The 16699-nt window shown below is 37.1% G+C and overlaps 1 protein-coding gene across 1 annotated transcript; it reads left to right on the top strand.

Annotated features, from left to right (window-relative positions):
* The first annotated feature begins 948 nt into the window (after positions 1-948).
* On the top strand, positions 949-16370 carry LOC127447572 (interphotoreceptor matrix proteoglycan 2-like). The gene is made up of 17 exons (XM_051709523.1): positions 949-1039; positions 1136-1354; positions 6683-6849; positions 7182-7208; positions 8356-8520; positions 9036-9094; positions 9694-9714; positions 10529-10631; positions 11095-11281; positions 11369-12420; positions 12630-12849; positions 13137-13347; positions 13806-13997; positions 14307-14508; positions 15070-15149; positions 15242-15312; positions 16242-16370. The coding sequence occupies exons 1-16, from the start codon at positions 949-951 to the stop codon at positions 15276-15278; spliced, it is 3033 nt and encodes a 1010-aa protein (XP_051565483.1). The 3' UTR covers positions 15279-15312; positions 16242-16370.
* Positions 16371-16699: the final 329 nt, after the last annotated feature.

Here is a 16699-nt window from a genome sequence, read left to right as displayed (position 1 = left end):
TCTTTCCAAAGAAAATGTGTACAGGTAGATCAGTGTAGGTTATTTGCTGCTTCGATTTTATAAATAAGCACATTTTCCTACTTGTTTACTGTGTTTTCATTTATTGCTACATTGCAATATTTACACTACCGTTCAAAAGTTTTAGAACATTGATATTTTGTTTTTGAAAGAAACTGATGCCACTGTTCACCAAGGATGCATTAAATTAATCAAAAATACTGCCAAAATTTTAGTAATGTAAATTTATTATAATGGTTTGAAATGTATTTTATTATTTCTTTTAAAATTCTTAGTGTTCGAAAAATTTGAATGGTAGTGTATGTTCTTTTTTATCTGTTTCAAAAGACACAATAGTATTTTATAATATTATCTTAATAATGTGACTTGATCCCAGTTCATTTACAGGTGTTGTCTTCAAGGGTCAAAACAGTTAATGTTGTCCTTAACCTTACAGATGGTCAGGTGTTCAGCTGAGAACTGATTATGTACATGCCATCTTAGTATCTCATTCTTCATGAAGAACTTTTGAACTATAATGATTCTTGTTATCTGATTTTGGCTTCACGATATCTGGCAAGATGATCTTTTCCCCTTCCTTTGTCTCTTTCACTAACTAACCCATGTTCCCTGCACATGTATTCTTGGTTAATCGCTCTTGGTTAACTCCAGTTCCTCCAGTTACTTCTTGATGAGCTGCTCTACAGGATTACTAAACAGGATTAGAGAAAAAAAGAAAAATCCCTTTCCATCTGTCTACCTTCCAGAAAAGCCTGAATGACACCGTTACACACCTGTACTTGTCTTTCAGATTAACAGTAATACAATATAATAATTGTCACTGGATAGTGTGTAACAGGTATGCACAGGTGTGTGAAAGTTTGGGATCTATCCATGCCACGTCATCCGAAGTGAAGCTGCAACATTTTGATTTTCAAGCCACAGGAAGTAATGGAATTTGCTATGTGGCAACCCATTTGGACGTACATCCTTTGTTGTATTGGCTGCATTTTGGCAATTGGCCAGCTGGATATTAGTGCAGGTATGAACCTTTGAGCAAGTGTATATTTGGTGGGAATGTGGGTAGCGGATGATGGCATCATCAAGTAATGCATATGTGTCTGTGTTGGTGTTTCAGAGGAAGTTGACTGGAAACCCACATTTAGAAATTCAGCTAAGCACTCCCAAAGTGATGATGTTTCACGATTGTTTCAATTGCTTGTGGAGAAGCCTGGAGACCGAGGGCTCTTGCCAAGGAAGAAACGTGACGTTCTTTTGTCCAGTGGAGTACGCCTGTGCAGTCAAGAGACAGTGCAGAAAGCCATCACTAACCACCTTAAATACTACCAGCTCAGAAGTGAGAAACTATTACAATGTTATGACAATGTCGTAAAAGAAAATCATCATTATTGTGTTTTTTGTTCATATAATGTTAGTTTTTATTGTTTTTAACTTATGTACTACACTGTAAAAAAATTATTTAGCCTTTTAGTTATCATAACTTAAAATGTAGAGTTAAAATAACTGCCCTGAATGGATCTTATTGAGATTATCCAAGTTTTTGTTGGCTGATAAATTACTGAATTTAGAAAACCTATTATGCTGAAATCGAAAATATAATTCAAGACAATTCACTCACTGCGGCATGAATAAATTATGCAAATTGCAGTTTTAATGTCTTTTCAGTTTTTTTTTTAAATTGTTTGCTGCTTTTATATATGCTGTTGGTTATTGTGTTTGATGTCACTTTCAGTTATTTGTCATGTAGCAATAATTCGTTTTACTCAACAATGTGTTTGATGATTATCACCATTTTTGTGATTTGCGTGTAAATTGTTGAGGTTCATGCGTGTCTCCTTGACAATCTTTTGTCTGAATATGATAAGGCTCAGACATTGGTCTCTGATTATCAGCTTGCCATATACCATCACATGGCAGTTTAATTTATTTCTGACATTGTGACAGCCCTAACTACTTCTTTGGTTAGCAATAATATTAAATGATAATACGAATAGTTTAACTTCAATTCAGTTTGAATTGAATTAGAATGAAGTTGAACTCAGAAAGTCAAGTTTAATTAAAAGACATTAAGCTCATTTAAGTTATATTGATTTAAGTCAACTTTACATTCTGTTCAAACAACTTTTACTCTTAAATATTTAGGCAGCACGAACACTTACTTTTTTAAGTTGAAACAACAAATTTTATTTTTTAGAGTGTAGTATTATTTGTCGTGATTTTTATATGGAGTGTTGTGTTGCATATGGTGTGTTGTTCTTTCTAAAGTTGTTTTGTATTAGTTTGTATTGGCTTTTTATCCATGTATGTTTTCACAGTTCATACTTATCAAAGCAATTTAAAGGTTAGTGAAAGATTTACTATATTATATAAGATGCTTTAACAGATTATGTAAGACACAAATTTAGTGCTAAATCAATGCCAAAAAAGTGGATCTTGCCTTGAAGGTAATGAAGTGCTGGCTGAAAAAGTTTTCTGGTAGTTACAGTATAAGGCATGAGCCTAAGTGAGTGCTGCTATAGTCTAATAAAGAGTAAACTGATGCATGAACAAGGAGAGGACATAGGTGAGGAAGGATTTTTAAGATTTTGTTAATAGTAATAATTAATAGGAATTTAATGTGTGGATGTTCCTTTAATGGACTATATGCAACAGGACAAATGGGATCAGTACAGACAAGTTTGTCATCTAGAATAGCTTTTAACATGTAGACACTAATTTAAAGGCAAAGTATGTAACTTTTTTGGTGTTAAAATAATTTATATTATCCTAGCTTTAAGTAAGGCATTCATTTGTTAATTTTCTTGAAAACTGTAAACAGTCTGTCTGTGTGGCACTATGAAAATTGTGCTGTTTGTTTTGAGTGACGCATCTTAAGAGAGACAATAGCATTGATTCGACCAATGGCATGAGTTGGAGGTGGGACTTTCTGTTTGTTCGATCAATGGCAGAAGGGAGGGCATATTCAGAAAGCTGTTTTGAAAGCAATGTTTATTTTTGCAATTCCATTTGGTTGCACTAGTGGGGCAGAAATTACATACTTCAGCTTTAATTTATTCATATACAGTAATATTTAGTGTCTAAAACAAGAATTGATTTAGTAAAGAAAGCTTTTGTATCTGCTGCCCCTTTTTGGAACAAAAGTATTACGATGGTCGCTTTTCCACCATCTCGTTGGGGAATCATGCAGTTCCGTGCCAATCCATACTTGTTGGCACGGTTATGGTTTCTTTTTCCACTGTGGTGCTGCAAAATCAGGATTAGAATGAACTGACTAGGCAAGTGACCAATCATAAGTCATGTCACTACAGGCCTGCCACCATCATGGTTCTCTGTCCTGAGCAGGATTAGCTAACCGTGCTAAGAATTCCTGGATGAGAATGGTTTTTAATCGAACCGTACTGAATAGTGCTAAAGTGGAAAAGCTACTGGTATCGTAACTCACCGTGTTCAGAACTATTCAGCCCATGCCTTATACTATTCAGCCCGATGGTGGAAAAGAGCTTAATGTCTTTTGTGTCATAATGCTTTTAAGACTCATGTCAAAGATTTTTTTTAATACATTTTGGTCAGGGTTTTTAAAAAAAAAATTTTTTTATCCCTTTTTCTTCCAATTTGGAATGCCCAATTCCCACTACTTTGTAGGTCCTCGTGGTGGCACGATTACTTACCTCAATCCGGGTGGTGGAGGACAAGTCTCAGTTGCCTCCACTTCTGAGACTGTCAATCCGCGCATCTTATCACGTGGCTCAATGTGCATGACACCACAGAGACTCACAGCATGTGGAGGCTCATGCTACTCTCCGCGATCCACGCACAATTTACCATGCACCCCATTAAGAGCGAGAACCCCTAATCGTGACCACGAGGAGGTTACCCCATGTGACTCTTCCCTCCCTAGCAACCGGGCCAATATGTTTGCTTAGGAGACCTGGCTGGAGTCACTCAGTACACCCTGGATTCAAACTCGCGACTCCAGGGGTGGTAGTCAGTGTCAATACTCGCTGAGCTACCCAGGCCCCCTGGTCAGTGTTTTAATGTGTAGTTAGTAATAATGTCAAGTCTTGTTGCCTTATTTCTATATGACAATGTCTCTTTAAAAAAAAAAAAAAAAACCTTAATAGACTGACCCGGTAAAATAAATGTTTATTAATAAATGAAACAGATGATAATTATCAGCATTTATTAGAAACGGATAAGAAATTTGATAATGTGAGCGAATAATACAGATAGAAATATTAAAAACGAAACTCCTGTCCTGTTGTGAGGGTGTGAATGAGTCATTCTCTGGGATTTGAGCAAGTAGGGTGATGTGCGAGCAGAGGAGAAAAAGAAGAACATGTTGAACATTTTCAAATTTTGTGAAGATACATGCATTTTTTCAGTTAATCACTTATCTGATGTTAGAAGAACAGGCAAGGTTAACATGTTTGGTGTATCCTAAGGTCATGAGCGGATTTGGTTTTCTTTCTTGCTACTGCCAATAGTCTGGTTCTATTTTTGCGGATGACTTGAGAAGGGCAGCAAGATGATCTTCAGTTAAGAGTGGAGTCTAGGAAAGATGTAACTATCCGCTGTCCTTTTAGGGAGAGCTGATTGTCTGAAATAAGGTGAGAGAAGAGGGGTTAATAAGGGTCTTTTTTAATTAAACATCCCAGAGGAAAATTTAATTTAAGTTCAGATAATTTGGACTAAAAAGTATTTGATAAGAAATGTTTGAGGTTTTTTTTTTTTCATATTGAAATTTTAGTCATTTCAGCAATCTCTAATTGCAGACTTTGGCATTTTAGAAAAAATGGGATTGAGATATTAAAGAGCATTTATTGGCAATTCCTATGGGACAGTAAAAATAGCAGTAGGGAAGCTTTTAGTATACAAAACACATTGCCAGTCTTGTATAAATGAATAAACTGGAGGTCTGGAAAGTTTACTTCTGCATCTTAAAATTACCAAGAAGTGCAAGTAGTTCTCTATAGCCCTTACTTTAACCCTGGGGTCTCATTAACGTTTGCCTCACATTCATTAGTCAGTCAGATCCACTCAAAGGGTCTGGGTAGGCTCAGGTTAGTGGGGAAAGACCGCTGGACAGCCTTTCACAGCTCACATGTGATTGCGTCCTTAACAAATTAGAAGGTAGGATGGTGGGGTTAAAAGTCAGTTAACACATTGGATTGGAGCCAGTGAGGTCAGACCTTTTACATCCATGACTGAGACTAAAGGTGTGAGCACAGGCAAGCCATCAGCCATGTCTAAGTGCCCCATTGAGACACTTTAAAATTGGTCAGCTCAGGTTTGAACCTGGACAGACTATTTGCTCTCTGTGTCAGGAAAATCCAAACATATGTCCAAATAACTGAGGCACGGAGATCCAATTGCAACATTAGCTACTTTAGAATGTAAGAAGCACTTATACTGGCTATACACTTGCTATATACTGTCATAAAAAAGTACTGTGGTGGCACCATGGTTTAGTGATGACATTACATGGCAGTGTCAAGGCACTTTATCATACTACAGTACTGATTGATTACCATATTCAAATAACATGTTTTTTTCACGGTACATCAAGATACTTCAAAGAATATCATGGTATTACCATTGTACATGTTGAAAAACAAATATGGAAATAATAACATGGTACTATTTGGTACATTTTTATAAGTGTAAGTAATTTGATAAAACAGCTACAGTAACTGTTGGCAGAAAACGGGGAGCTTCACCATCCTCCCTTGAGAGTTTCACCACCTAAATATGGGACTATGGGCGTCCTGTACGGGACGTGTTCATTTCGGCCAAAATACAGGACGTCCCAGCTAATACAGGATAGGTGGCAACCCTAAGGCCCAAGCTTATGAGCTCATGAATGTGACCATATTATCAGTGTATCTTGGCAACACCAATCTTGTGAAACCACTAACAAGATTATACCAGCACCTGTATCAAAATAAATGCACCATGCCAGCTACTATGTACTGAGAGAGGGCAACTTTAGCTAAGCGGGAAGTTTTGAGATTAAACAGAGTAAATGCACATCAATGTCACCTTGCCTCTGATTAACTTGCTGGAAATTATGGATGTAGATTGTACATTTAAATTGAGAAGTGGACAGTTTGACCAAATTTGATCTATTTCTGTAAGGGTCACTTGATGGGAACTGAGTTTGTAAACCCTATTAAAATCACAGTGAGACCAGGTGGTTAAAAGTAATTGCAAAAATAGTTACCGAAAGTGTTAGTTCTGAAAATAAGTATAGAATGAATGTGTTTGATATTTTGTTATCTAATTCAATAAAAAATGTACAGTATTTTAAACTGCTTAAGCTTACAAATACTTTTTATCATATTTTTAAATTGTACTAATGAGATAGATACAGTAGATTGGATAGATTTTATTCGAGGGTGTGCCACCATATGTTATACCACCAAAACAAAAACAGCCCTAGTGTATCTTTGACCATGAAATGCTTAATTAGATAATATTGTTCTAGAATCAGTAAACATGCATGCAAAATGACACCAAAATATCTCTTTCATTGTAGGAGGAGGTTTTTTGAATCTCTCTGTACTTATGTGTACCTTATGTTGCTTGCTGATTGTGTATTTTTTGTGTATGGTGCATTCCACATTTTTGTGGTTTGTTGCACTAATAAAATATATTTTAATATCAGTTTGTCAGGTAACCGTGTGGGAGGCCTTCAAAATCTTTTGGGACCGCCTCCCTAATCAGAATGAGTACCAGAGCTGGATGAGCCCATGCCAGGCTGGGACAGTCACCATACAGGAGATTGGCTATGCTTTTAGCCAATCAGAGGAACACTTAGCACTGGTCCACAAAGTACGTAGCACAAGACCTGTGTTGTTAACATTGTGATAATTATGTTAGCTAATAATTAGATATGAAAAGAGTATTGTGAGTCAGGATATGGAACATGTGCATATTGAGACTGATATTACTGTACTTTGAATTGCTCATCTATTTATTGTTCTTTTGCAGAGACTTGTTCATTCCGGACTGAAAAGGTGCAGTAAAACACTTTTTAAACTTTTGTTTTCACTCTGAATCCATCCTTTTACAAATGCCCCTTCTCTCTCAGCCATCAATTCATTATATTAGATGGGTCTCTGTCTTTCCCCTCATCTTTTGTCTATGCGTCTCTTTCTTCTCAGAGAGACACATATATCCTCAGCCTGCAGGTATATACCTCTTATACTTGTTCTTGAATTTCTATTAAATTGACTGTGAATTAGAGACATTGTGCATTTGTGAACCCCTGTGTTTGTGATTGAATTTTGACACCTACATTTGAAGGCCGCTGTTTCATTTCAAACTGTCTGTTTTTGTCCAGCCCTGAGGATTCATCCCAAGTGCAAAACAGTGGACCACCAGGTCTGTCTATCATGAGTGTGTGTTGCTGAGCAAAAGATAAATCAGAGTTAAACTCTGTAAATGCTTGAAAGTTTTTAGTGAGGTTGAAAATGGCTAGTTTGAAGCAATTTGAATGTGTGCAATTCCAGTTACAACAAAAATGTTGTCATTGGAAATAGGAATAAAATATGCTGAAAGAGATTCAATATCATGTGGTTGCATGGTGAATAAACAACTAATTGTCTTCCGTACATGTGGTAGGTGATGGGTTTCCAGCGGAGACCATTGAGCTGGTGACTGTACCATTTCCAGAAGAGTCTGTCTCTGTTGTCATGACGACTGAACTGGAGACAGAGGTTGGTGGGCTGAAACATACAGTACTGTTCATTTAGTAAATTATTGGTGAAGAGTTTGATTAGGCTGTCAAGAATCATTTGTAATATTTATCTATTTTTGGGCTAAATTTGATCCAAAACAGCAATAATGTCAGATGGCAATGACCATGTTGTGTTACTGCTTAAACTGTTATGATACATTTCACAAAGTGAGCTACTGTGATATGTACAGTAGTTTTGACCCATATTAAGTATATACAAAGGTATTACCTAACTGCCTTAAAAAACAGTGGGTTAAAGAGATGAAAAATGAAAATGAAATGTTTACACTGCTCTTTGCAATACAGCTAAAAAGTGGCGACAGCAACTGTCAAGCTCTAAAAAAGACAAATAAACAGCTTTAAAGTAGCATAAGAGTAGTTCATATGACTCATGCACTATATTCCAAATCTTCTGAAGCTATATGATAGCTTTGTGTGAGCGGCGCACCAAAGGTTAAGTTGTTATTCACTGTAAATCTTGCCTTCTGGCTGTTCAAATCTGATGCGTTCATGATACATGCAACCAATATACAGTACATCAATAAGAATGATGAACAGTGAACACCTGCTTAACAACATCTGTGTTCATTGTGTGGCAGATCACTAATGAGATTGAGATGGAGGCTGCTGCTTTGCCTACACCAACTCTGGTTGAGCAGAGGGTGGAGCTGACTTTGTTACTGGCGGGAGAGCTGTGGAGTGAAGAGCTGTCCAACCCCACTAGCAATAAGCATCGCAGACTCACTCAGCAGTTCACGGAGAAGGTGTTTTACTTGCCATTCAGCTGTCTAAATGGGGCCATACCATAGGCTTCTATTGTTAATAAACATATCAAGCTAATTTAAATCGTTATAGACTAATCCTCACTCACGCACCTAATGCTTGATAACACACACACACTCACAAGCTCTTTTTTTTTTTTTTTTACCCTAATATTGCATACAGTATGTGCTGCTCCAACATTTTGATGTTTCTTTGTTTTGGGACATAATAGCCCCTTTCACACATTCGGTATTTTCCAGAAAATGTACTGCAATTTTCATGTTTGAGGTCATCTGTTAACACAACCTTTTTGAAAATACTGGTAAATTTTGCTTTGGCAATTTCCCTTAATGAGAAGCTCTATCATATGTACATTTAAATGTCTGTTTTGATGGTATGTGTGAACAGCACATGTGGTACATTTACCAGTAAAGGCAACCCAACAATTTTACTGTTATTTACCTGGTTGCATGTGTGAAAATGGCTAATGTGTATATAATATATTTTGTGCTTACAGATTTCAGCTGCTTTGGAGAAACTGGAAGAATTCAAGAGTGTATTAGTGCTGGATGTCAGGTGTGTTTAATTTTCTTACAGTAGGTTTACACTACAGTTAGCCTACTACACAGTGGCCACAAAATGTATTTGAACCTTAAGCCACACTTAAAAATGTAATAGAGTCATTGCATTAGATAAGAAAGCATCAAACCAAGTGGCATTTATAGTAACAAAGAATAGCACAAGCAAGTTGTCCAAGGTTAGTGAAACATGTCCATAGTTAATTTGATGAACTAATCCTGTGGTTATTCTGCTAGGACACATATGAACTTGAGGGGAACTGACTTCAAACATCCACTTAAAATTACCATGGGACTAGAAGTAAAAGTAACTGTTAAAATGGTGAAGAAAATTTAAGTCAGATTTTGATTAAAAGTCTAGCATCATTCATTTGTAGATGCCACTTTGTTTTATATATTTTGTTATCTAATGCAATGACATTTATACATTTTTAAGTGTAGCTTGAGTGGCCAAATGCTGTCTGATGAGTCATGACAACATAATCAATGTGTGCTAGATAGATGTTGATTTTGCATATTCAGATAACTTTATTTATTTAAGTCTATTATCTGCCGAAGTGGTGAGGCTATAAAATATGAACTCTTTCTATTCTGCAGGCCACAGATGGATTCCTCAAGGTAAGTTAGAACCTGATTGTGTGTGTGAGTGCAGGTTAGTGAATGAGTAAACGTGTGTTGCAGTTAATGTGTTGATGCATACAGTGGGATAACAGCTAAGGTATGCTAGAACCAGCAGGTGCATACAAAAGATTGTCCTTAAAACTATGGTTATGCTGATTAAACTTGAATGGTCCTTGTTCGATCTATTCCAGCACTTGATTATTATCAAAGGGTTATAACTTTTATCTGAAAGAAAAAAGTTATGATGTTTGTTAAGATGAATGACCGATATGAAAGAGCTAGTAAGGATCATTGTTAAAACCTTGGAATAGACAAACTGAAGAAATGCTCCTAGTTCAAAGCAGAAAAATTTTCTATCGACAGAACCTGAGACATGCTGTTCACCACAAACAATAATTTTGTTATTTTAAAACAAGCAAGAATTGTATACAGACATGCTATTACAATGGTATTTTCAGAGGAAATGCATCGCATGAGGATAAATGTATATACTGTATCGAAGGTATAGCCACATAACTAAATGAGTATACATGTTAATATGTGTCTAGTGTGATTGAACAGAAGTTCTACTTCTAAAAGGATGATTTAGAGAACTTTACAGCTGAAAAATCAACAATTGTGTACTGTATGTAAAAATGTATATTCAGTAAGTAATTTAGCAAAAACATGAGTTTAAACCCCTTGGAATACTTTCCTCCCATAGACTTCCATTGTGAGGGCATTACTGCAAGCACAGTTTTTCCTTTTTTTACAAGACAGTGCTGGCTCTGTGTATGAGTAGGTGAATGGATGTTTTGTTTTCTCTCTGCAGCATTGAAAAGGCAGTGCTGGTGGATTATGTTGTTTTCCTCCAGACCAGCAGTGAAGAGATAAGCAGTGAGACACTGGACTTCATTAATCTTCAATCAATCATGGTAGAGTGAATCCACTAGATTTTTACATTTTCTGATGTTTGCCTGTGCAAAACTTGCTGCCATGATACTAGGTTGTTGTGGGAGGTATTTAGGGTGTTGCTTGGTGTTTGCTTACTGGCCCATGTCAAAAGAGCCCAACTCAAAGTATCCATCACATCCTGGTCCCTAGATATGACTCAGGTCCATCCTTCAATGTACTGTAAATCTATGACACCCATACCCCCCCCCCCCCCCCCCTCAATCGTCCACCAGGTGAAAATCTTAAGTCTTAATGCTTGTAAAAGTAATAGTATACCTCTCCTCAACAAGTCGCACGATTTGAGGTATCATTCATGTCCGTAGCACAAACAGTGCAGGACAAGTTCATCATCATTTGCACTCATTTCAATTCTTAAAAATAAATAAAAATGAGGAACAGTAATAGTGATGCTTGCTCAGCACATTTATTCTATTTATTGTCTAGGATAAAACTGTAGCTGTTGAGAAAACAACCGATCTGCCTGAAGTAGTGACCAAGGAGCTACTTATTATTGATGACCTGTTGGGTCCTACAATCTCAGAACAGGAAGGTATGGGAGAACATGAGGTCATAATTCTAGATGAGGACACATCTCTTTTCATTGACCATCCCAGCAGTAGTTTCTCAGAGGGTAAGACTCAACATTCACATCTACAATGACATACACCAATGGTGGTGATTCACTCAGGTAAAGACTCTTGTCTATTTTTTATTTCAGACGTTGAAGACAAGGGCTTGTTGTCACTGTTTCCCCCCAGCAAGAGTCCTTCTGTGGATGGTGAAGCTGTTGGTCACTTTACCGACTCCAAGCAAGACAGTGATGTCACAACAGCTGACCTTGATCTTGCCTCTGGATCTGGTGCAGGAGAAGATGATTGGCTATGGGTGACTGTCCTCCCTACTGATGCTAAAGAGCCAGTTGGAGCAACAGAAGGTGACAAAGAGGTTTTGATTAATGTAGAAATGCCCCTGGTAGAAGACTATGACTTCTCCACCATTACCACAACTACAGAGGTGGTTGAGGAAGACCAAATGTTGCCTGAGGAAATACCTGGACTGATGACTGTTGAATCTAAAGGGAATGAAGACAATCAAGTTGGTAGTGATACACCACATAAAGTGGAAGAGACAAAAGCTACCCCAGAACCCATGGTAGACCTCATACTACCTGCAGAGGAAGAGATGCCAGAGAAAGACAACAAGGAGGAAACCATTCTATTAGAAACACGAAAGTATGAGGAAGCTGAATTTGCTGTGATCACAATGAAGGAATCAGAGGAAATTGGTGAAAAGATAGGGATGGATGTTGACATTACCAAAGTAGCAAAGGAAGGAAACAATTTTGTACTAACAGATGTTTCACCGATACAGTTTTTCGAGGAAGATCTAACAGAAGATGAGGTCCTGGTGTTCACTATTAAACCAGCAGGCCCGGTCTATCCAACACCTCTTTCACCAGAGAAAGAATCTCCCTTTACCCTCATCACCATGATGCCTCCAGGGGAGGTGGGGTTAGAGCCTACTTCAAACTCGGAAGTCATGAGCACATCTCTGGATTATAATATGATCCATCTTGGAGAGGAAGAGGGTAGTGGCATTGCTGGTGTCTTCCAGGGTGATGAGCTCCCCAGCTTTGCTATGCCAACTAACCCTGGGCGAGATTTGATAGTTTTTTTCAGTCTTCGTGTAACTAACATGATGTTCTCTGAGGATCTGTTCAACAAGAGCTCTCCAGAATACAAAGCCTTGGAGCAGCGGTTCATTGAACTGGTAGTGTGCTTCCTCAGTTTGCTTTCAAAGTACATTTGCTTCTATTATCTCATCCATTTCTACTACCACCATATATCCTTTTTAACATCAATCCATCCATGGGCATCCAGATGAATTATTTACTCATTTATTTATTTATTTATTTATGCAGTCTATAATTTCTGTCTGTGAGTTTATGAACTCAAATATTCACATTGTATGTTCCTCAGCTGGTGCCATATCTTCAGTCAAACCTCAGTAACTTTGAGAATTTGGAGATCCTGAACTTTAGGAATGGAAGTATTGTGGTGAACAGTCGTATGAAGTTTGGGAAGCCTGTTCCTCGTGGAGTCAACACAGCTGTTTACCTCATTCTAGAGGACTTCTGCAACACAGCTTACCAGACCATGAACCTCGCCATTGACAAATATTCACTGGATGTTGAATCAGGCAAGACAAGTTCAGAATACTTAAATCCCTTCTAGCTATTGTAAGGCTATTGTAAGGCTTCAGAAGTCTTGGAATATAGTAAACAACCTGTACTAACTACCTTTATGGTGGTTTTCTTTATCCTTTTTGGCGCTTCACAATATACAATATTATTGTATAGAAAAGAGCAGCCAGGACATCATGCTAAAAATCATCTTTTGTGTTCCACTGAAGAAAGTCATACGGGTTTGGAATGACATGCTGTGACTAATGTAAAGTATGTGTGTGTGGATGGATGTTTGTTTTAGGTGAACAGGCAGACCCGTGCAAGTTCCAGGCATGTAATGAGTTTGCAGAGTGTACAGTGAACCGCTGGTCAGGTGAGGCTGAATGTGTGTGTAACGCTGGTTACTTCAGCGTGGATGGACTACCCTGCCAGAGCATCTGTGACCTGCAGCCTGACTTCTGCCTGAATGATGGGAAATGTGATGTCATTCCAGACCAAGGAGCCATCTGCAGGTGTGTGTGTACAGTATGTGTTTGTGAATGCTTTTTTGGTCATATGATGGTGTGGTATTTAAAAATGTTAAGGAAAGTTAATTACGGATACATTTGTAAGGATTATATATTATGTTACACTAACAAAAAGTACCAAAATGTACTATAGTAATATTAGTAATATAGTACTTTTACCATATTACAACTCCTTTTTTTTATAGACATCTGCCATGGTAATGTAATATTTTTTGTACCATGGTATTGTCATGATATTCTATAAAGAACTGTGAAGGAAATGAATAAGGTAGTCAAGGCATCAAAATACTGTGTATAGTCTTTTTATCTGATACCATCATTGTACCATGGTACTGCTACAGCACTTTTTCGTAAAGGTAGTGAGAAAAAAGAATTGCTTTTGTGTTTCAGGGGTTGTCTTAAGGTTTATATATTCAGTATGTATCTGTGTGTTCACTCTGTAGATGTCGTGTGGGGGAGAACTGGTGGTACAGAGGGGAACATTGTGAAGAATATGTATCTGAGACACTCGTAGTAGGCATTGCCATAGCATCTGTTGCAGGGTTCCTGCTTGTGGCGTCAGGAGTAATCATCTTCTTAGCAAGAACTCTGAGAGACCAGTATGACTACAAGGAAGAAATGGAGGACCCAATACGGTAAGACATACAGCACAGTCAACATGGTCAATTATGTGTGTGTGTGACTCTGTTTCTGTATAATAAGGGAACTGTCACATATGAATAGAATCAGTTACTTGTCCATTAAGTGTGTTTCTCTCATTTACAGTAAATATTTTTAATTATGGTGCTTACAACACGTAAGAAGAAGCTTAAAGCTCCAGTAATGTCATTATGAGATTTGTATTCATTTATCAACAAGGCTGATCTTTGATCTCAGGACCATTTTAGATCATGACCCCTTCTTCTTACACGTTTGTTTGTGTGTGTGTATATGTTTGCATGTAGGAGAGGGGACAGTATTCCATCTCTAGACAGGGCCACTAAGTATAACCCCATGTATGAAAGTGATTTAACGACAGGCTACAGCCATTACTACCGGCGGTACCCTGACCCACTAATCCACAGCAGTGCCAGTGCTGAGGCGTCCACAGACTTCAGCAGTGAAGAGATACACCATATTTATGAGAACAGTGAGCTCACCAAGGAGGTGTGTGTGGTTTTGTGCTTGTGTGTGCAAAAAAAAAACTATATGTTTACAACGTATTACTATGTACAGGTACACTATATGGGCAGGTTATAGAAAATGGTGCATTTCAACCAATGACAATTCTCTTTCAAATCATGATTTGTAGGTACACTGTTGCATTCAAAATATTTCAGGGTTGAACATCAATAAATGTGTAAGACTAATGAAATACTGATAAAGACTGTAAGAGAAACTTCAGCTTCTGGAAAGTGCATATAAATAAAACTTATTCAAATGTATTATTACTGTATTATTACTGTATAAGAGAACTTTAAGTACAGTATTATTCGATTTTTTATAACCCATTAAAATGCAATGGTAATGAATGAGGACATGCAAATTGGCTGATATTCCAAAGAAAAAACATATTTTTAAAAATAAAATGACCCTGGCATACAGCAGATAGTAGATGCTCATGTACAGTAAATGTGTTTAAGTTTATGTTACAATGCATGTGTATTTTGTGTGTGAGCAAGCGTGTGACATTATATTTGGTATTTTCTGTTCCCTCCCGTTCCGCAGGAGATTCAAGATCGTATTCGCATACTTGAACTCTATGCGAGAGATCGTCAGTTTGCAGACTTTTTGCTGCAGCATCAAATGTGAGTATTTTATTGAGGATGCCTTCTTCATGACAAACCTTTAACTATTTTCATCCCTCTTTATGTAATTTTTTTTTTTTTTTTTAAATCAGAACAATGGATAATCGAAGAGAAAGTTCCTCCACATAGTCAACACATGCCTACTGAGTGCAACAGGATGAAGGTGATTATTATGGGATATTATGGGAACTGCACATTATACTGTAGAGTAACAGTATGTTGTGCATCTCTAATGTTGCAATTAGTATAAACTTCTTGATCTCTAGGGTTATTCACACTAATCTTAAGCCAGCTTTAATGGGATAGTTCGCCTAAAAATTTAAATTCTCTCATTATTTACCCACCCTCATGCCATCTAAGATGTGTATAACTTTCTATTTTCTGCTGAACACAAACAAAGATTTTTAGAAAAATATCTCTGCCCTGTAGGTCCTCACAATGCAAGTGAATGGGTTCCAGAATTTTGAAAAGCTCAGCATAAAGTAATTTGTAAGACTCTAGTGGTTAAATCCATGTTTTCTGACTTGAACCATTCTGACACTTGCATTTTATGAACCTACAGAGCTGAGATATTCTTCTAAAAATGTTTGTTTGTGTTCTAAAGAAGAAAGAAAGTCACACACATCTGGAATGGCATAAGGGTGAGTAAATGATCAGAGAGTTTTCATTTTTGAGTGAACTATTCCTTTAAGGCCACTTTTAACCCTAGTTAAACAAGTTTTCATACTTCAATGTAGTTTAGCACCAGAAGAAAAATGTGATTCCTCATGAAATGACCACTTCAAAACCAGTTGTGTGCTCGAAATATACTCATACTCGTAATGTACTCATGTCCAATCAATTATTAACCTCATGAATATGTAAATAAGAGATAATCCAGGTTATACAAATATTTACATTGTGAAGCCTCGAAACATGAATACCCAGGTTTGATATACTTTACCATGGGTAAAGTATACAGAGTGAAACAAGGTTAAAAATGACCCTGGGTTAACAAAATTCAAGTGTGAAAAGCCCTTTTGTTTCTTTAATTCTCTAAACACTTCTGTTGATGTGCTTGATGTGTGATAAACTTACTTTTACCTCTTCCAGAAACTTGCCTTGTCTTTGGGAAATGGCATCTAGGTGATTCCAGAATGCTTTCCATTATCAGCCTCTCCTCTTAGAGATCTATCTACAGATCTTTCTAAAAATATGGTTTAAGAAAGAACAATCTGTGTTTTGTTCCTATTTTTATTATCTATTTTCTTTTCTTTGCTTTATCTGTTGTTTAAGAGCATATATGTCTTTGCTCTTTGCTCTATATGTCCTTGTCATTGGTGGAAATGTTATGTCAGTGCCTTCTTACAGCTGTGGCCAAGCTCTCAGCCAATCAATCAAGTTCAGATCCTATTTACTTGAATAGGGAAAGAATGAAATCTCTAAAACTTTTTGTCAGTATTACTTCTTATAATGTCAATGTAAAACCAGCAATGAAATTTGAAATGTGTGACTTCCATTCATACTGAGCGTTGTGATTTCTCCCAATTTTTCAACGAGTGTTGTGTCTC

Source organism: Myxocyprinus asiaticus, chromosome 10 (assembly GCF_019703515.2).
Source record: "Myxocyprinus asiaticus isolate MX2 ecotype Aquarium Trade chromosome 10, UBuf_Myxa_2, whole genome shotgun sequence".
Classification (NCBI taxonomy): Eukaryota; Metazoa; Chordata; class Actinopteri; order Cypriniformes; family Catostomidae; genus Myxocyprinus; species Myxocyprinus asiaticus.
This window is presented reverse-complemented; position numbering and strand designations above follow the sequence as displayed.

Excerpts from the sequence above, each read along its gene's own strand:
- LOC127447572 (XM_051709523.1), top strand. The coding sequence starts at position 949 with ATGGAATTTGCTATGTGGCAACCCATTTGGACGTACATCCTTTGTTGT. Across the intron at positions 6,850-7,181 it reads ACTTAGCACTGGTCCACAAA|AGAGACACATATATCCTCAG; the intron begins GTACGTAGCACA and ends CTTTCTTCTCAG. Across the intron at positions 7,209-8,355 it reads CATATATCCTCAGCCTGCAG|ATCACTAATGAGATTGAGAT; the intron begins GTATATACCTCT and ends ATTGTGTGGCAG.